Source organism: Homarus americanus, unplaced genomic scaffold (genome assembly GCF_018991925.1).
Source record: "Homarus americanus isolate GMGI-L3 unplaced genomic scaffold, GMGI_Hamer_2.0 scaffold31037, whole genome shotgun sequence".
NCBI lineage: Eukaryota > Metazoa > Arthropoda > Malacostraca > Decapoda > Nephropidae > Homarus > Homarus americanus.
The window spans coordinates 2,420,726-2,441,526 of NW_024722227.1; the positions used below are offsets into that span (position 1 = coordinate 2,420,726).

The window sequence follows — 20,801 nt, forward strand, 5'->3', positions numbered from 1 at the left end:
TGTTCTGTTGTTCACTTTAGGCAGTTTTCACTTTCCGCGGTACCCTGTGGGTTCAATTGACCGCGTAAATCGGGGTACTACTGTATACTATATCCTATTAACTACATTTCACAAGAAAATCCAGTATAAAAAAGGAGCTACTTTTTATAATACAGTACTGTACAATAAACACAGCATCAACATTAATTAGAACTCACCTGCACTGGTTAATAAAGGAGTCCTTATTTTTATGTTATATTTATTTGAAATTATTAAATGAACAGCATCTATGCACAGAACTGTCACCTGTATTCTCTAAAAATAAGTATTAATTTAAAAACCATACATCGGATTCACAACATCAGAAACCATAAGAGCAATTTCAGGTTGGGTTTTTTATAGGACATATGAATATCACTATTTCTTGAAAATAATATAACTAATATAATAATCAGGGTTAAATTTGGTTTGAACTGAAAACCTCAAGACTGGTTTATGCAAATGAATAGTTGAGTAATCCTCTTCCTACTGACAAACTTAAACTGCAAGTTCCCATTTCACTACTGACATTTAAATCAGCAGTTTAGTGGGTACTCAGTAACTTAAACAAAGCAAGAATTATCTAACAGTTTAATGGATAATTAATCTAGGAATGCAATAGTTCTAAGATTTGTAATACACATCTACCCAAACCACTAATATTTGGACCAGGAATCTAAATAGCCACAAGCAATAGAGAACTTTTAACAACTGAAGTATCCCAAGGCTTGGACTTTTATTTCAAAGAGAGAGCAGGAAGAACCTTGCCAGTACACTGGCCAAAACCAACCCTGAAATCATCACCTCGACAATAGCCAGTTATTACCACTTCATCTCCATCTTGAAGGAACTTACGAGTGGCTCCATTGCCAATGTCAACTGTTTTACTCCCACGCCATGACAGTTCCAACATTGACCCATATGAATCTTCAGTCTGTCAAGGCCAGAAAAATTTAAGAAATGAGTTATACCTGTAGTAATGCTGTGCAACACATGAGAGCATATGCAGTTTTGAAGATTAAAAAACTCAAACCTAAATTATCATGTTCTTGCAAGCAAAATTTGAATTTTTTGTGTAATATAAAAAAGACACTAATTGGCAAATACAGGCCATTCTTCCAATTATGTTAGGGTTGCATTCTTGAAAACTTGTACCCCCGTAATACAAAATTCTGTATATTGCCATGGAATTTTATAAACGCTTACAACAAATATGATGTAAACAAATCAAGCATATAAGAGCAAATATCGTACTGAGCCTAGCATGCCTCAAATTAATCACAATAATACGGTTCCTGCAAGACTAAAAATATTTAAGGTACACTGTAGGCGAGTAATGCCAATTTACTAATGCCGATAGTTTATTATTAAATATATTGACAAGTATAAAAAAAATTCAAACTTCATAATTATTGTACATGATAAGCAAAGGATGTTGTTCATTGTATTAACAATATATGGCAGTACGATGTAGTTGCAGTATACGGCAACAAGCACAAGAACTATCGGTACACAATTAAAAATGGTTATCTATTTCACCTAAAACAATACAAAATAAATGATGCTCAAAGGTAAAGTAAATATTGGATTGCCAATTTAGAACATTCAATAAACAGTACTTTATATTATTAATGAAAGTACTGTACACTGTGTTGGCAGTATACTGCAACAAGCGAACGAAGTTTACACTCGGGTGCTGGTAAATTATTCAAATATTTTATTTATAACTAAAAATATACTTTAAAAAGTTGCTTGAAAGTAAAGTTAATATTTAATGCCAATGTAAACCATTCAAGTTTTACATGTACCTGTACAGTGATATATCCGTTATCTGGAACAATTGGTGCAGAGCATTTCCAGGAATGAGAGATTTCCGGGTAAAAAGGCAACTCTCTCAAAGCTGGAAAAAATCCCTCATCCCCGGAATTTTCTGGGTTGCGGAAAAATATTCTTGGAAGTTCAAGAAATTGCGCATTATATCATCTCTTGGTAACATATTAAAATATTTCCCATCCCCAGAATTTTCCAGGTACCGGAAAAAAATTCTCGTTATTTCCGGAAAATGCACCTGGTTTTTATCTCTCAAACCCGGAAAAGGATCCCTCAACTCCGGAATTTTCCAGGTACAGGTAATGGGAAAATTTTCTCGGAATTTTCCAGAAAATGTGCCCCCTTACAAAATTTTAAATCCGGCTATCCTTCTTAACCGGAACTCTCAGATACCCAGAATTTTCTTGAAACGACCCAGGACTGTTTCCTAAGTCAACATATAACCGAACCCACCCGGGGTAATAATATACTCGATTTAGTTCTGTCAAACAGAGAAAACCTCATTAGTAATGTCGAGGTAGGGAACAAACTTGCAAACAGCGCTCACAAAGAAATTAGATTCCAGTCAGAATTTCAGGACAACCGTAAGGAAAATTCCACTAAAGTCCCAGATTTCAGAAGGGCAAACTTTGATAGTTTGAAGAGGCAATTGAGAGAAGGGGTATCACGCTTGGGGGTGAACTACACCGACCTCACCCCACCCATGAACTTGACGGTTGAAACCGACCTGATAACGAGATCTGAGGTTGCCAAGTTCCATGACAATTTAAATAATGAGTTACTTAATGCACAAAGGCAGAACATACCATACAAAAAACTCATATCAAACAACAATGACCCTAAATGGATAAATAATTATTTAAAGAACATTATTGGACAAAGGAAGGATATATTGTAGGTAGGAGAATAAATCGTGGTGAAGTTTACCTGAGTTTACAATAAGGTATTGGCCGGTAAGGTTAAGACCAAGATAAGAAAAGCCAAGAGGAATAATGAGCTGAAGATAGCAAGGGAGGCTAAGTCAAACCCCAAGGGATTCTATCAAATGTATCAAACTAAAACACGAGAAAAGATTGGACCAATACAGTCGGATACCGGCGAGCTAACTGATAACGACGGAGAAATGAGCAATAATCTGAATAAATATTTTTCAACAGTTTTCACCACCGAAAATTTAAACATGATACCCGAAGCTGACTCTATACAGAGATAGTGAAGAAAATAAATTAAGCAAGATCGTAGTGACTAGTAACGGTGTTAGTAAGCAAATAGACAAACTAAAGCCTAATAAGTCACCAGGTCCCGATGAGATATTTGCCAGAGTATTAAAGGAATGTAAGGAAGAGCTTAGTATGCCCTTAGCAAAGTTGTTTAACATGTCCTTAAAAGCAGGTGTAGTACAGAATCCTGGAGAATAGCGAATGTAATACCGATTATCAAGAAGGGAGATTCACCTGGAGAAGCACAAGTTGATCAATGATTCCCAACATAGCTTCACAAGCAGGCGTTCATGTCTAACTAATCTATTAACATTCTTTTCATCAGTTTTCGAATCAGTGGACGAGGGGCACAATTATGATGTGGTATATCTCGACTTTAGCAAAGCCTTCGACAGAGTCCCCCACGAAAGACTAATAAGAAAAGTGGAGACTCATGGCATTAAAGGTGATATTCTAAAATGGATTAGGGGGTGGTTACAGGACAGAAAACAGCGAGTGAGCATTAACGGCACTAAATCTCATTGGAGCAACATCACTAGTGGAGTTCCGCAAGGCTCAGTACTTGGACCATTATTATTTATTATATACATAAACGACATAGATATCGGCGTAGGCAGCAACATAAGTAAATTTACTGATGACACTAAAATTGGACGTGTAATTAAATCTGACGAGGACTCCACAAAACTACAGGAAGATCTAAACAAATTTTTCAAATGGTTTGAAAAATGGCAGATGAAATTCAATGTGGACAAATGTAAAGTACTCAGTATAGGAGATGTAAATAGGGAAACCAAATACCAAATGAACAACTATGTTATTGAGAAATCCGACTGCAAGTAAGATTTAGGAGTTATGATAAGTAGGAATCTTCAGCCAAGTAAACAACGTGTATTTGCTCGAAACAAAGCTACTAAAGTATTTGGGTTCATACAAAGGAGTGTTAGTTACAAGACTAGCGAGGTCATCTCAAAACTATACCTTGCGCTTGTGAGACTTCACTTGGATTACGCAGTTCAATTCTGTTCACCGTATTACAGAATGGATATAGAATCCTTGGAAAGCATTCAGAGGAGAATGACAAGACTAATCCCGGGCATTAGGAACCTTGAGTACAGAGACAGGTTAAAGCATCTTAATTTGCACTCCCTCGAGAGACGTAGAATGAGGGGCGACACATGATCGAGGTGTATAAATGGAAGTCAGGGCTAAACAAAGGGGACATTACAAAGGTACTCAAACTATCCAACCAGGAGCAAACTCGTAACATTGATTTTAAATTAAACAAATTTAGATTTTGGCGCGAAGTAGGTAAACATTGGTTTGGAAAAAGAGTAGTGGACGAATGGAACAAGTTACCAAATATCATCATTAACTCGAATACGCTGGATAGCTTCAAACATAGGTTGGATGGATATATGAGCAATAGGGGCTGGGTGTAAATGGGACTGCCCAGTATGGGCCAATAGGCCCGCTGCAGTTTCCTCCATTCTTATGTTCTTATGTTAATTGAAATTTTCTTGGAAAAAAGTTCCCAGTACCCAGAGAATTCTGGAAAATTTCGGGGATGGAGTTTTTTCCGGGTTTGAGAGATGAAAATCAGGCGCATTTTGCGGAAATTCTGATAAAAATTTTCTGATACTGTACCTGGAAAACTCCGGGAATGGGAGTTATTCTGGTAACACAGTAATGAGTAACCCTATTAAAACTGAATAAAGTAGAATATAATAAAAAAATTTAAAAGGAAAGACCAAATCATATGCTATGTGTACTAACCGGTCCTGATATGGTGCCAGAAGCCAACAGATCTCCAGGGCGAGTGTTACAGCCTGTGATGGTGTGGTGAGCCAGTTGCTGCTTCATTGTCCAGTACATGTTGCGAAAGTTGCTTTGACACACAGTTCCTACATGATCACTACCATCCGCTACAAAAGAGTATTAATATACTTGTAGAAGGATTGATTTTGAAACCCTGCTATTTGACCAAGTCCATGACTGCTTGGCCCAGGTGTATGTACTCAATAAGTTGTTGGGGTAGGGGTAAGAAGACCTTGACAGAGTGGCTGCAACTTATCTTAATTACCAGTAATTCTCCAATAGCTCTGCAACTAGAGCCTTATAAAGGGTTGTTTTTAAACAAAGGGGTTTTTCCCTGACAGACAAAGGAAGTACACAGGAAGCGAGGGCACTAAATTTTCTAAAGCAATGAAATAATATCTGAGCTGTTTATCCTCCTCCTAAATACAGTCATTCTGAAAGTGACACCTCTAACTAACACCAGAAAGGCAAAACACTGTCCTTGTATCACAAAACACTCCAAGGTCCTGCCACACTTGACCATTCCTTAGAATCAAAAGGAGTCCAAAATGAAACATTTACCTGTCAAATATGTAATTATGCAATAATCTATTACACACCAGGACCACATACAGCTTAAGGTGAAATGCACATAGTACAGTGTAATGAACTTATTATTATGCTGTATGCTCAATCTTAAAATATTACTAAATAAATGTACGTTTTCTGCGTAAAAGTACACTTTATTATAGATACAGGGTACTGCACTTGTAATGACATTTTCCTCTCATTAATTTAGGAGTCAATATTCATCACAACAAATTGAAATGGACATAGTGTAATGAAAGAATGTTAAGCTGCATGCTCATAACATAAAATAATAAATAATTGTATGTTTTTGGTGAAAATCGTACCCAATTACAAATAAACATAAACCTTCAACAGGAGGGCAACACTGAATCACAAACTGGCAATGGACCCTGTACATGAGGGCAACTCCCGGCTTTTCACCCATGTGGTAAGTGTTAATCTTTTTGTTAAACTGAAATAAGAATAATAATAAATTTGTTTTTATCGATTCATTTAACAAATAAAATATGAAGTAACAAAATATTACTTAACCCTCTCACGCACACAATAATTCTAAGTTTCTAACCATAACAAAAGTAGTATGTGACCACTCACGTGAGGTTTGTTCGCCTTTGTTCTGCGACCAATTTATTCCAAAAATAACTTTTTTTTGCATGATTTATACATCAATGACTTCATTATTGTTTTGGCCATAATGTACACAGAAAATAATGAATAAAATGAGAATAAGACTACCGGGTATTGTATATTTTTTCACTTCGAATAGAGAAACAAAAATAATTTTGTTCCCAACATCACATCTCATATTTTCTCAAACATCCACCCTAGTTACTGTGTAGAAGTGGAATTTTATGAGTTTTCCAACAGTGGCTTTGGAATTTTGATAAGACTAACCGTGGGGAAGATGAAATAAAGGACAAATGTGACCTACCAGCAAGGCTGACAGGAAGAAATTGATGAACGGTGGAACTCCACCCACATTTAGGTACTTTCTGGAAGATTCCCTCGCAAGATCATGCAGTCATTTATGATGTATGAAAATTTGACAATTATCTAGGAAAAACTTAGGAAGGCAAATTTTCTTAAGCTTGATGATAAAATTCACATCGCTGATGCAAATAGTACTACCTAATGATTTGACGTGATTTGCGTCACGATACACGAGTGGGTTAACTTATCATTTAAAACAGTAAAACACCATAATTCAAAACAATAGCGGCTCTAGCCCCTACCAATAATGATAATTTACAAAAGAGGGACACCTCCTGAGTTAAGAAAGGAACGGTACTTTTCTGTTATCTGTCCCAATCAAAATTTAAACTCCTCTCTACCAAATTTACCTGTCTGGTCCAGGGTTATCAGATATAATGGCTCAAACACTGAGCAATAATGGAAAAACAAGTGGTAAAAAGCTTGCGTGGTACACCATAGATATACACTCCACAAATGACCAACATGAACTGACAGTGACCAACATGCTGTCTGGTACAGTATACTTGTTTACACCGAGGCAAGCATCCAAATCCCATGGGGACATGTGCATCATGTATATTTATAAATGGCTCTCATAATCCCAAATTTTACCAAATATTAAAAAAAATTGTAATACAGACTACACGAATATATAGTCACTCCTCGACTTACGATGGGGTTAGGTACTCAAATTCAGGTCGTAAGTCGAAAATGCGAAGATAATACATAGAAAATCTAAAATGGGTGTATCTTTTTCTTCTCAGTACCACAAATCTCTCACTTTTAAGCATGCCAGCCATTTTAAATGGAATTACAAACGAAAATTTTGTCAATACACAGCACAATCACTAACGTCGGGACTCAAAAATACGTAATTTGAAAAAATTTTGGTATGACTGGGGCGGTCGTATGTCCTAGTGGTCGTAAGTCAAGTAGGTCGTAAGTCGAGGAGCAGCTGTATGTCGTAATACTGTATTTCATAATGTCTCATAGCATTTCAAAATTTTACTAAACATAACGAATTAGGAGTTAGTTCTGTTTTTCAAATTAGGGGGGGTTTTGCTGTAGTTCAATGGAATTATTCTTGGCTTTCGAGCAAAATGATCAATAACTTAGCCATAAAATTCTAGCTTGCTCTGAAGATGCTGCAATAATTCTTTTTCAATTGATAGAAGGGCCATGCCTTGTAATCTTTCTTGACCTTCAGGTATGTAATTCATTTCAAAGCAGAGAAGATGCAGTCGTTGCTGGCACCGTTAAAATTAATTCACAAAGACTAGCACTTTCTCAGTAAGTCTTTTCCAACTTATTCATCTTTATAAAAGAATTTTTTTTATAGTTTTATCCTTCAATTCTTCCAACATGTAAACAATTCCAAGTTGTGATTTCAGTAACAAAGAATCAAAGAAATTGTTATAGTTACACTTCGGGTACTGAAAAGCAAGCTCTGGAAATTTTCTAAACCTACAGAAAGATGGAGTGTAATTCTGCGAAAAGTCGTAAGAATGAAGTTTTCACATAACATTTTCATTGTCTCTTAAATTTGGGTTCATTTTCATTTATGTAATCACAGCTTGTTGTTTTCCATTGTTCTCAAACTTCTCTTTTCTGTTCTAAAGCCAGACAAAATTTTTTCACCCTTTTGACACGGTACCCAACATCATGAATTCTTGCCTGCAGTATGTTGAATAGTGGATCCGACAATGGGAAAAATGAGGTAAAAAGAATTAAGAGAAAGCAAAAATATAAATTAGTCATCATTCGTATTCAGGATCTCTCTTTTTTCGAATAAAGCAACAAGGGATTTTTTACACTCAAACAGGGTCAACTGTTTTGAAGTACTGTACTATATAATTCCAACAGGTAGGTGACAGTTGCATAAGTTTTTCTCATGGTCATTTCTTGATTTAGAGCATGTGTTCTCTTTATAGCTCTACTGAAAAAGGCTGAAATTCCAAAGTCTTGAAAAATACTTTGCTTTTACTTATTTTTGTTGTATCTTGTGATGTGATAAAACTAAATTTAATCTGTGGGCAAAGCAGTGTATGAATAAAGCAGTTGAATATTTTTCTTTGACTCTTGATGCAGGTCATTCAACTCTCCAGTCATGAGAGTAGTACTCTCATAAGTCTGAGCAACTATTTTGCTTTCACAATTATATATTTGCAGAAGACTTTTAACAAATGTGTAAAGTGCTTTTGCTGTTCTATCATGAGAGAGGTTTTCGAAGCCTAAAAACCATTCATATACCTTGTTATCCAATGAATAATGAAACACATACAACAGCTGACATAAATTGGTATTGTTCATAAGATACCTTAGGTTTAATATTTGTGTTCGTTTGTGCATTTAAGGTGTTTGTATGTTACTGCATGTTAAATTATTGCCAAGGTGTCCTTCTCCCTCTCTTGCACTGGTTCCGTGAACATCTCCCAGGCATTCAAGTTCGTGAAGTTTTTCTTTACTGGTGAATTTTACCGCAATTATGGCCCTTAATAGGAAAATTAGTGGCAGTGCTTGTGGTGGCTTGAGTGAGAAAAAGAAAGCCCATGCAGTACTGTGAGAACCTTTGTAGAAAAAGTCAAAATACTTTGTACAGTGGATTTACTAAGAAGTGGCATATCAAACTCTGAAGTTGCAATCGGTTACCCTAGCATAAAATAGGGGTACAGTATATGTATATATAGTACAGGGAGGACCCGAATTCACACTTATGCGGGATCCCAAGAACGTACTCCGAGATCCTACTGTATTTTACTCCTAAATTGTTCTGGCAAGGTGTATTTTTATGAATCTATACTGAACTCTGTTTTTTTTATGAATACTGCTCAACAGCTGTATACTACCAAACTGAACCATAATATACAATATATACTTCAACTTAGAAATGATCCCAACAATGTCACATTCTCAAGGTTTTACTATATGAAACACTCACCTTTAATTCCCACTTCAAGTTTGATGTCATAGGTATATTTATCTTCATGTTTAAGATATGGGAAGGGTTGAGGATCTTGAACATAGTTGTCTACTGTAAAAGGTGCCAGTGCCTCCATGGTCACCACCCATGGAGAAATTGTTGTTCCCATGTTCTTTGCCAAGAATGGACCAAGAGGAACGTATTCCCATTTCTGGATGTCTCGTGCTACAGAAAGATTACCACATTAAAATAATAATGAATAAAAGAGCTACGTACATGTTAGTTAAGAGTTAAAAAATGTAATAAAAAACATTCTAAAAACCAGTTTTGTGATATAGTAGTCCAGAATGCAACGTCTTGCTTCATACCAAGGTATGTAAATGCCTAGCATTAACTCGCCAGGCCAACATACAGGCAATTAAAACATCTAATAATTAATTAAATACGTAATACAGTACGTATTAGGACACGTCGCTACCTGGCATTTAATTGCAATTTTCAACACCCCCCTCCCACACCCTCCATCACACGCATTGCTACCATCATCTCTTGCCCTAGAGCGAGCAGTAAACAAATGTCAACTCTCGAGGGGTGAGATTTCGACATCGCATTCTGGACTATATCACAAAAACTGATTTTAGAAAAAAACGGCTTTTCGTTCAATCCAGAATGCGACGTCTGGCTTTGATTACCCGAGCAGGAGGTGGAGAGGAAGGCAACATTGCGTATAAGGCTCCACTAGCTTAGGTCCAGATTATAATTATAAACTTTTGGGAATATTTTCCAATACAGTGACCCCTCGTTTAACGAACACCTCGGTTAACGTAATTTCGATTAACGAACTGCCTTCCATAAGGATCTTCAATTCGGTTAACGAAAAAAAATTCGCTTAACGAACTTCTTACGAACCGACCTCAACATGTTTTCGCTTGCACTGACCGGGCAACCAGGTTTAGTATCAGTCCGCCAATACATTAATCGGTTCTAGGGCTTAAATTCCTTACTATTTTTGTAAATATCAAGAAGTTTATACTATTCAATAATTTTAAAAGTTTAATATTCAATTTTTTAGTCATTTTAACAATTATTGAACAAAATTGAAGGTAAAGTGACTAGTTTAATGCGCGGCATCCAGCCTCTTAACACAGCAAACAGGCGTCAGTCTCTCTCTGTTTTCACTGGAGGTAACATCTTGCTTGAGACTCTCTTCAACTAAACGCTTTTTTTCTGTGTTTCCAAGCAAATTATTGGTCATTTTGAAATATATTTTATATATTGACAATATATAATGCAGTGCAGCGTTGATTTAAAGAAAATAATCTTGAATTAAACCAGAGAGCTAAAATTTTATGGGTGAAATGGCACCATGGGGTGACTTCTCTTCCACCCCAATGCCTTCTCTTCTTCCTTCTCCTCCACCCCCATTCTAAATCCCATCATCATCATCATCATCCAGGAGCCTTCTACATACACACCTCAAAGTAAGTGAACTTTTCTACCATTTTTGTTGAATTTAGGAAATTTTCGGTGAGCTGGAACCAATTACCCAAAAACCCATTGAAACAATGGTTTCGGTTAACGAACGTTTCGGTTAACGAACGACCTTCTGGAACGGATTGAGTTCGTTAACCGAGGGGCCACTGTATTAGGAACATTTACCGGAAGGTAAAATGTTAATTTACATATCCCAATTAGGTTACTCACTTTATTCTGATGAGGAAGAAGGTGGTCCTGGTTGTGGAGATTGACTAGTTGGGGGAGGGGATCCCAGTACCACCACATGTGAAGCATCTTTCAGAGACAGATGAAGATAGCCGTTTTAAAAGGTTTTTGAAGATTTCCAAAAGCCCATTTCTTTGATCTGACTGAGGCTCATATGCCACAGAAAGACCACAGACCCTGCATATTTTCTGGTGTCATGTGCCTTTTTTTTTTCCAGGGTCTGCTTGACTCAATAACTGCAAAAATATTTTGTCATTTGACTAGGAGGCAATTTCTTACCATCTTGTGATGGGAATATACAGGGGTCTCAATTAGGGAATCTGGTTGACCAATCTTGAAGAAACTTAACTGGGCACAATATATGAGGAACCCTTGTCTCATCCATTAGCAGTTTTATCCTGATTGGTTGAGCTTGAAAATCCTCCATTTCATTTTTTCTTAGAATCTCCATAGGAAAAAGGGTGACATCTTCCTCAGAAAATACCAATAATGATGGATTATTGGAAATTGAAATCGGCTCACCGATTCTCATTCCTGTTGCTATTGCTAGAAGGAAGGCTGCCTTCTGAAGCAATCTATCCCGGTTCAGATTTATATTGTAATTAGGCCCCATAAGAAATTTAGGAACTTTATCTAGAGACCAAGGTGGGATTCTCTTAGGCCGAGGGGGGTCTCTGAATGAAAAAGGACGATCAGAGCATTTGATAAATTCTTGGGTTCAAAGTAATATTAAAACCCCACGCCAGAGGGTCAACCAATGATGACATAAGATGCAATTGTCGATCCCTGAAGGCCTTTAACTCTGAACAGAAAATCTAAAAATTCTAACACCACTGTTTCCGACAATGTGATTGAAGTTGTTAACCTGATAAATTATTGAAAAAGTTTTTAAGCTTGCTCATATTGCATAGAAGTTTGGGGTCTATGACCTGCTATCACTTGGTTAACTATATTGGAATTACCCAACAATCTATTTAAACATCTTTTGAGAAACTCCAAGCGTGAAGTGCCTAGGATATCTCAAACTGAGGGTGCAGTACCTGGTCTAGACATCCTTGTTGCAATTGTAGTGGATGCGGGCACCAGTCCAACAGATCCAGACACCACAGATGTAGGATCCAATATGGTGCAATTAAGAGGACCTTTCCCTGGAAGGATCCGAGTTTTTGAACCACTTTGGGCAACATTTTCACATGTGGCAACAGATAGATTGAATTCCAACGGTTTGAATCTATGAGTAGAGCATTTCCTAAAAGCCTCGATCGTTCCAGAGATGCACAAGTTGGCACCTTGCAATTGTTTTGCGAGGCAAACAGATCGATTTGTGGAGTCCCAAACCTCCTCACCAGACTCTTGAGCTTCGATATCTTTAGGGACCATTCTGTTTCCGTCGATACTGGCCTGAGACAGGACAACACATCTGCCCAATTGTTTTGTACCCCTGTTATGTTTATGCGTTTGTCTCAAAGGGAGTTGCTCAACTTCCCTTGACGGAACTCTCCTTTTGAGGAATGGTATTCTCATCCTATCTCAAACGCTTCTGTACAAACAACCAAGTCTGTTTGAGGGGGAGCCCTGGGAGATAAACCGATTAGATTGTCCAAATTTGTCCACCATGACAGACGAATCTTATCTGAATAGGGAGAGAAGCAATATTTTTGTTTCTGTGAAGCAACTTTGACCCCAGATGAGTTAGTTGCTTCTTCCTTACCCTGCCCAAAGGAACTACTATGGTGGCAAAATTCAACAGACCCAGTAGTTTTTCCCAATCATGCCAAGAAACCCCTTGCTTTACACAAAAGGCTTCTACTTGGTTTATCACATCTGTTTCCTTTGCTTCTGGTAGACTGACTGACTTCTTATTGGTGTCCCAATGGAGACCTAACCAATCCAATTTCTGACATGGTATGAGATTTGATTTGACCCAGTTTATCTTTAATCCTAGGTTTTGAATTAGTACGAGTGTATGTTGGGCCGCCCTTTGACAATCTTCGAAAGAGTTTCCCCACTATCAGCCAATCGTCTAGATAAGCAAAATTTCTTATGCCCTCCTTCGCAATGATCTCCCTGGGGACGTTCGCCAGTTTTGTAAACACTTTTGGTGCAATTATTAGTCCGAATGGCATCACTGTTAGTTGATAACTTACATCCCCCACTGCAAACACTAGAAACTTTCTGTATCTGGGAGCAACAGGCACATGATAATAGGCATCTTTGAGATCCACTTTTGAGATCCAATCATTGGGCAGAAGTAGATGCCTCAGATCATAAGTGAGCATCTTGATGCTTGTTTTGGTAATGAACTTGTTCAGTACGGAAAGATCTAAAATCCACCTCAATTTGTCGGTGCTTTTCTTGGGGACTGGGACCAAGTGAGACATGAAAAACTTCTCTTACTGCAACAGTTCTATCATACCTCTGTTTACAATTGAATTACAAATTCTGTGAGTAAGGGGATCCCCTGTATAGATGATATTCCCTAAGAGTAATCGCCACACTGGTAAATGAAGTAAAAACCCAGTGCAGAAACTAGAACCCTCTTCAGCTAACTAACAGCACAAAATAAGGGAGAAAGACTTAGAACATAGGAATCAAGCCACACGACCTGTCTCCTGAGTTGAGGAAGGATGGGGATTAGGGAAAATCTTCTCGACAGTATTCAGGATCATTTTTTAAAGAATACGAATGAAGCCGAAATTCAAATTCTAACAATCCGAATTAAGGAGGGTACAGTGTACAGTATAACCAATCTAAGTAGGAAAACATACAAATTTGATGAAAAAGCATCTGTATTAGATCCTACCAATAACTTCCAAGCTAATTTCAATTATGTACCTGAACCCAAGCACTAAAAACATGCTATTTCTGTTGACAACACTTTTTTTTTTAATGTTCTAGTCAGTAGTTACTCCAAAAAATTCATAAAAAGGCAATGCTGAATAGCAGTCCCATCCACAGCCTTATTTAGAATATTCTTACAATGTTTCAACACAATTTCACCTAGAACAGTGAAGGTCTTCTAATGCTTAAAGTATTTACATCTACAGATACACAGCTAAACCTACCAAACGTCTAGACAATGCCAGACACTATTGTCACAATCTCATTATTCTGTGTTGAAATGAAGAGGAATCAAGTTTAAATAAAACAATATTTATGACTACAGTGGTCCCTCGGTTAACGAATGGTTCGATTAACGAAATTTCAGTTAACGAATTAGCTCCCATAAGGATTTTCAGTTCGATTAACGAACAAAACTTCGATTAACGAAATCCTTACGACAAACAGGTTTTGTTGTGCGTATCAGCCGATCAACTGATTGACCAGTCCGTCAATACAATAATCAGTTCTATGTTTACATTCGTTTCCAGTGGAGTAAATATCAAGAAAGTTGGTCTCTTGAATATTTCTGCATTTTTTACATTAAAATAGTTGGTCATTCTGAAATTTAGTTAACGTATTGATAATATATACAGTACTGTATAGGGAACAGTTTTTGTGCGTCAATCAGCTGATTGAATCACCCTACAACGCATCTCAGTTTAACTTTGTTTACAGTGGAGTGAACATCCAGATTGTTGGTCTCTTGAATATTTTTGCATTTTTACATTAAAATTATTGGTCATTCTCAAATTTAGTTAACATATTGATAATATACAGTGCAGAAATTATGAAACAAAGAAGGCATTAGAACCAATACACTCTGTAAAGAATATGGCATGTCATCATCGACTGCCTCTACAATCAGCTGTTTGATATGTAAACAAAGCTGCCGGGAATACAACATACACACCTCAAAGCAAGTTAAAATACAGTATTTTCTTGTTTTTTATTTATTATTATACAGTATACTGTACAGTACAGTACTGTATTTAGTTTATATTTAATGTTTTGTGAATTCTATTACTGGTATACAGTACTTTGTGTGTACCTGTATAGTGATCCCTCGGTTAACGAACGCCTCAGTTAACGAAATTTCAGTTAAAGAATTACCTTTCATAAGAATCATCAACTCGATTAACGAACAAAAATTCGGTTAACGAAATCCTTACGAAATCGTGTCAACACGTTTTCGCCTGCTCACCAGCTGGAGTATTAGTCCGCCAATAGTGATCGGTTTTAGGGCTTAAATTCGTTACCATTTGAGTAAATATCAAGAAGGTTGTACTATTCAATAATTTTCCAAGTCTTATATTAAAAATTTTAGTCATTACAATTATTAAACATAATTGAAGTACAGGGAACTAGTTTTTAGCACGCCAAACAGCCACTTGACTCGCCCAGAATGGCGTCAGTTTGTGTGTCTGCTCAGTGGAGGTAACATCTTGCTCGAGACTATTTTTACGTTTTTACAGTACAATCATTGGTCATTCTGAAATTTATTTTACATATTGACAATATATAGTGCAGTGCAGTGTTGATTTAAAGAAAATAATCTTGAATTACACCAAGTGAACTTAAAATTTTATGGGTGAAATGGCAGCATGAAGCATGGGGTGACTTCTCTTCCACCCCACTGCCTTCCCTTCTCCCTTCTCCTCCAGCCCCACTTCTAATTCCCATCATCATCATCATCAACCAGGAGCCTTCTACATGCACACCTCAAAGTAAGTGTACTTTACTGCATTTATTTTTAGTTTGTATGTAATTTTCTGTGAGCTGGAACCAATTACCCAAAATCCCATTGAAACAATGGTTTCCTTAACAAAATTTTCGGTTAATGAACGACCTTCTGGAACGAATTGTGTTCGTTAACCGAGGGACCACTGTATACTTTTTCTGTGAGTTGGAACCAATTACTCAATATCCCATTGAAAAAATAGATACGGTTAACGAATGATTTTGTGGAACGAATTGTGTTCGTTAACCGAGGGACCACTGTACTCTCTTCTCATTAAACACAACAACAGAAGCTGTCAATATTTACCACTCCAGTCATTCATGAGAACCATGCCAAATATGTGCTTGTGGGCATCCTTTATGTTGATAGGCTCTCCCATTGTGTTCCCTGGGCCAACAAAGAAGGCCATTTCAAGTTCAAAATCCATCAGTCGACATGGCCCAAATACAGGGGGTTCGTCATCCTTTGGACGGGTTTGGCCATTTGGCCGGTGGATGGGTGTACCAGACACGACTACACTCGAAGCTCTACCATGGTAACCAACTGGTAAATATTTCCTGTAATCACAAAATGGATAAATTTAATTATTCTGATATTTTATTCATAAATTCAACTCAAATGATAAGAGAAATGATAGAAAATATAACATCAACATACACATCTTGGTCGAAGCAACACAGTGATCCAATGATATTTAAAAAGTAATAAGAACTTAAGTTCCTATGTCAGATTTAAAGAAGTTTATTACATTTGTATGAGAGTAGTCCACATTCATAAAAAATAGGAAAACTTTATGTACAGTACAAGCATATTAGCATGGTTTGAGTACCAAAGATGATTGTCCTTAGTGTCTCAAACTAAGTTGGACTTTCACCTACTATAAAAAAAAAAAAAAAAAATGTTATGAACAGTGATATCTTGGTGAATGAAACCCATGATTCTAGATTTCTTTGGTGAAAGGGGGATGATATAATTCATTAAATTTTTCATCAAATCAAAATGTCCTTGATACAAAAATTATAGCCCAATACTTTAATGTATTAATATTGTATTAATCCTGAAGTGCACTTCCTGTACACAGGTAGAACTACTGTAGTACTGTCAAGGTCAATATATATTACTGTAATAGCAGACCCAGATTTACAAAAAGGTTCCATTCTTTAACACCTTTCACACATTGATTTTATATCAATCGAAGCACATTTTCCCAGATTCCCCCATTATAAAAGATGATACAATATTACCAAAAAAAAAAAGTTCCCCAAAGTCTTAAAATGCCTCAAAATGCTACAAAACATATTTCTAAACCATTACTAGTAAAAATCATAGATCTAGGTCCCCGAGCGGCTTACTGCGAGTGGTCTATAACGTAGATATAAAATCCCTGCAGCGTCTGAAATGGCACGGAAAGATTAATATATTTAAAATATGACCAATGGAAACTTCTCAAGACACATCAGCCTGTTTCAGCTATCTCTATCCCTCCACAACCCTCCTCCTAGTCAGGTGATGCTGTTAGGCAAGGTGTGATAGGGAGACGGAGAGTGAAACGAGGCGGTTGCGAGGAGAAATGAAGTGGTTGTGAGGGAAACGCAAGGCTTCGTTTACCGATCCTGCCACCACTATACCCACCCACCCACCCACACCCAGCAGCTCTCTCCTCGCTACCTCCCAAGTTTGCTGCCCTCATCACAGGCTAAGAAATATGGCCAGAGACCTTGCACCCTTTTAAGCCAAAAAAATAAATTATTATATTATAAATGATAGACGTGCAGTACAGTACAGTATAATACTGTACTAATTCTATGGATGTACTTAAGAGAAACTGGATGATAATAGAAATGGTGAACAGTATGAGATGCTAAGCTAACATCCATAACAATTATATTACCCTAGTACTGCAATACCAAATACACGGACTCCCATTATTTACAATTAGAAATGTTCTGAGAAAAAATAAACATATAATCCCCTGATGAGATCTGCTTTGTTTACACGGCACAAATGCCACTTCACCAGTCAGTTGGCACTCCACTCACCTTCCCTTGTCGAGTTGCCAGGATTCTCCGCACCTCAATACTTTTCTTTACTTCCAAATTCCACAATTTCTCTTACAGGCCTACACCTTTATTGCCCATTATGATCAACAAATGAAATTTAAGAATAAAGAATAATCAATTTTTTTTTAATTTTCCACATATAATATGAGAGTAAATGTTGAGAAATTGGATATAGTGAGGTAGTGCAGAACACAAAACAGCAAACAATGTTCTTGCCATGAGGTAGCAGGTTGAGCATAGGTAATTTGATTCTTCTCTCCATCATCCATGAACCAAGAAACCAACAATTGAAGTCGGTGAGAAGATTGACCCATTGACACTTGCCAAACATCCAAAAGCCTCAGTGTGCAATGAATTAAACTGTCCATCAACTATGCTGTCAATTATAGAACATGCACAAAAAGACAATGATGACCTACGAAACTTTTCTATTTTTGTCAATGTGGCCATTTTCAACATGCACATTTTATACCTGAAGAACAGGCAAGAAGTGAATGCTGGAAGATTTCTCTCCAGAAATTGTGCTCCAACTGTTGAAGGTACAATACACACAATGCCTTGCTCCACATCTGGAAGTCATCAGCAAGCAGGGGGCAATATGCCCCACCATTTCCCAGCTATCATACCAGCAACAGCCACCAAAAAATGAGCACAGAAACCCTTTCCTATGTGCAAGAAAAGTGTTGCAGCCCAAAGTGAGGAAAGACATCAGGTACCAATGCACTTAATGTGATGTTGTTTTATGCCTCATTTCTTGTTTTGAGCAATACTGTACCACACACTGCAGCAGTACTAAGCAAGTATAAAATGAATGTAAATACTGTATATCACACAAACATTAGTGCAATCCAAGTGAAAGAAGAAGTTGTTTAATATGTTGTGCAAGTGTGCATTACATATAAAGACTGCCGAATTAGGAAAAAATTTAGCTAAATTACAATGTTTTGATATAACAAGTGGTGTCTCATTGTACAAACAAGTGTCTTACTCTTTGCCCATGGTTGTCTGACTTTTATTGTTTACATTTCTATTACAGTGGTAAAAAAAATGAATTAATTATATATTTTGTTCTGTACAGTGGTAATATGCAGTACAGTACAGAACAGTGAATTGTGGTGCTAAACTACAGTACAGTTGGCCCTTAACATACGCAGGTTTAACTTACACGGATTTGGAAATACGAGGATTGCCGCTGGAGGAATATACATTCAAAGGAATATGCAGTGGTCCCTCGGTTAACAAACGCCTCGGTTAACGAAATTTCGGTTAACGAACTGCCTCCCAAAAGATTCTTAAATTCGGTTAACGAACAAAAATTCGGTTAACAAATTTCTTACGAACCAACCTCAACATGTTTTCGCTTGCACTGGCCGGTCAACCAGCTTTAGTATTAGTCCGCCAATACATTAATCGGTTCTAGGGCTTAAATTCCTTACTATTTTAGTAAATATCAATTAGTTTATACTATTCAATAATTTTAAAAGTTTAATATTCAATTTTTTAGTCATTTTAACAATTATTGAACATAATTGAAAGTAAAGTGACTAGTTTAATGCGCGGCATCCAGCCTCTTAACACAGCAAACAGGCGTTAGTCTCTCTCTGTTTTCACTGGGGGTAACATCTTGCTTGAGACTCTCTTCAACTAAACACTTTTTTTTCTGTGTTTCCAAGCAAATTATTGGTCATTTTGAAATATATTTTACATATTGACAATATATAATGCAGTGCAGTGTTGATTTAAAGAAAATAATCTTGAAATACACCAAGTGAACTAAAATTTTATAGGTGAAATGGTGCCATGGGGTGACTTCTCTTCCACCCCAATGCCTTCTCTTCTGCCATCTCCTCCACCCCCATTCTAATTCCCATCATCATCATCATCATCCAGGAGCCTTCTACATACACACATCAAAGTAAGTGAACTTTTCTACCATTTTTGTTGAATTTAGACAATTTTCGGTGAGCTGGAACCAATTACCCAAAACCCATTGAAACAATGGTTTCGGTTGACGAATTTTTCGGTTAACGAACAACCTGCTGGAACGGATTGTGTTCGTTAACCGATAAACCACTGTACATTATTCAAATCGCGCGCGACACCACACACTGCACACCACACACATCGCCCGCATTCCCTCAGTCAGTCAGTCTCGCTGTAACCACGCTTGTATTGACATCAGCATTGTAGTTGCAAAAATATTACATTTCCGTGAATGTATTATATCAAGCACAGTATGAATAGAATATCACTAATACAAAAGTATTTCAACCGAAAACTATTAAAAAAAACGAGTAACATATCTTGAACATCAGAAGGTTAGGTAGGTCTTTTGTTTTCATGTAATTTATCCTAATTTACATTGAAATACATTACGTTTCAGCAAAACTACTACAGGTAGTTCTGCTATAACGCGATAATTGTGTTCTTGTAAAATATCGTGTTATAGAAAATCGCGTAATAGAAATAACAGGGCTTATGGAGAAAATAGGGTTAGGTGCAGATTACTCGAAATCGAAAAAATTTAGTATTTAGCCTAACACAAAGGATAGCACAGTCTAAATAAATGTTACATTCATATCTAATAATGAAATCATACAGTAAATTTAACACTTTACCTTGAAAAAATATGAATGTAACTTGATGGGGGAGAAGGGTGATTTTGAGGTTGATAACATTGAGCTTCTCTTCAAGTGTTATATCCTTTCTTTTACGATAATCACCGGGAATTCTATCATCAGAGCGCCTTTTGGAGATATTCTTCTTTACCATATTCACAGTTAATACCACAAAATTGGAGAAATAGTAAGCAAAAATCGCGTTATAGCAAACAAGCGTTCGCGTTATACAAATATTGTTCCGAATTCATAAATCGCGTTAGAGCAAATTCGCGTTATCAAAACACGCGTTATAGCAGAACTCCCTGTACGTGTATTTATTTCTGAGAATATGGAAATGTAATATTTTTGCTGAAATGACGTACGTATTACAGTGGAAAGTGGGATAAAATCGTGACGAAAGCAATGACTTTCGCTTTCTTTCGTTCAAAA

The 20,801-nt window shown here is 36.9% G+C and overlaps 1 protein-coding gene across 1 annotated transcript in view; it reads right to left on the reverse strand.

Annotated features, from left to right (window-relative positions):
* Positions 1-221: 221 nt before the first annotated feature.
* LOC121862281 (fumarylacetoacetase-like) overlaps positions 222-20,801 on the reverse strand; it is a 36,840-nt gene continuing 16,260 nt past the window's right edge. The window contains exons 5-8 of the mRNA XM_042360410.1: positions 15,998-16,248; positions 9,367-9,573; positions 4,845-4,993; positions 222-952 (exon numbers count right to left, since the gene is read on the reverse strand). Coding sequence (XP_042216344.1) covers positions 755-952; positions 4,845-4,993; positions 9,367-9,573; positions 15,998-16,248 — 805 coding nt within the window. The 3' untranslated portion in view covers positions 222-754. The remainder of the gene's footprint in view (positions 953-4,844; positions 4,994-9,366; positions 9,574-15,997; positions 16,249-20,801) is intronic.